General features: G+C 48.6%; 1 protein-coding gene across 1 annotated transcript; it reads left to right on the top strand.

Moving 5' to 3' along the window:
* Positions 1–66: 66 nt before the first annotated feature.
* Positions 67–523, top strand: Pmar_PMAR016817 (hypothetical protein; the record flags this gene model as incomplete). The annotated part of the gene is made up of 3 exons (XM_002784852.1): positions 67–177; positions 265–381; positions 431–523. The coding sequence occupies 3 exons, from the start codon at positions 67–69 to the stop codon at positions 521–523; spliced, it is 321 nt and encodes a 106-aa protein (XP_002784898.1).
* Between the last annotated feature and the right edge of the window lie 454 nt (positions 524–977).

Below are 977 nucleotides of genomic sequence, written 5' to 3'. Positions count from 1 at the left end.
GAGTGGCTTGATGAACAATAACAACAACACTGTTGTTACTATGTATTAAGAGAGCTTCTTTGTCAGATGTTTTCAAGCTTCCCTACTAAGGGAGGACCAGCAGGTGGTGGTGCTAGAGGGCTGTTGGACACGAGTGGAATTGTGCACAATAGGAGCGGCGCGTATACAGCTGATGATGTGGGAGTAGTAGGGAGAGTTGTTCCCAGATTTCGAGATTGGATGTTCGCTACTGTGGTCATCTGTTGTGTTATTTCGCGTCTTTAGTTTGGTCCCTTGGCGAGCGCCGGAGCATCTCTAGGTGGGCTTTCGGCGATGGGCGCTGGACGGCCCTCAGGATGTTGGGTTACGGTATTCGGATTTGCCCCTGCTATGGCCGTCGCGGTAGGATGCAGCGAAGGAGTGGTATGACTATTTCTGAGTTCCCGTGTAGGTTCGGCATCATATTGAGGCGGTCCTTGGCGAGAAGGTGATCGAATGCCGAGTGGGAAATGGCAACTTTATGCACGGTAGGCTTGAGGGGTGAATGCGGCTTTTAGCACCATCCTAGCGAGAGGTATCCATCATATATTTGAGGCTCGCTATGGGTGTCCATCCTCACACAGTTTAACTACTCTTTGACGTCCTCAATCGTGATGCATTCCAAATTAGTGTTCCGTCAACTGTATAGAGGATCAGTAGCTACAGTCCAATGATAATGAAATAGGATTGATGGGAGTTTAGTGGAGGGTAGACAAATTATCATACAGCCGAAGTGGAGCAATTGTTGGAGAGGATGGTTCGGCCGTATAATTCGAATCGTATTCGGCAGCTTTATAGGGGCTATTATCATCGAATTGCTTCACGCCGAACTAGGCGTCACCATTCATCCTACATATACCCATACCTGCATCATTTAAATGTCCTTTTGTCAGTTTGTTTACCCACCCAGCTGCGGCGCGTAACTGTCTGCAGTTGTCGGGCAGTGTGTTATTCGAGGG

Source organism: Perkinsus marinus, assembly GCF_000006405.1.
Source record: "Perkinsus marinus ATCC 50983 genomic scaffold scf_1104296934476, whole genome shotgun sequence".
Classification (NCBI taxonomy): domain Eukaryota; phylum Perkinsozoa; order Perkinsida; family Perkinsidae; genus Perkinsus; species Perkinsus marinus.
Note: the sequence above shows the minus strand (reverse complement) of the source record. Positions and strands in the feature narration are given on the sequence as shown.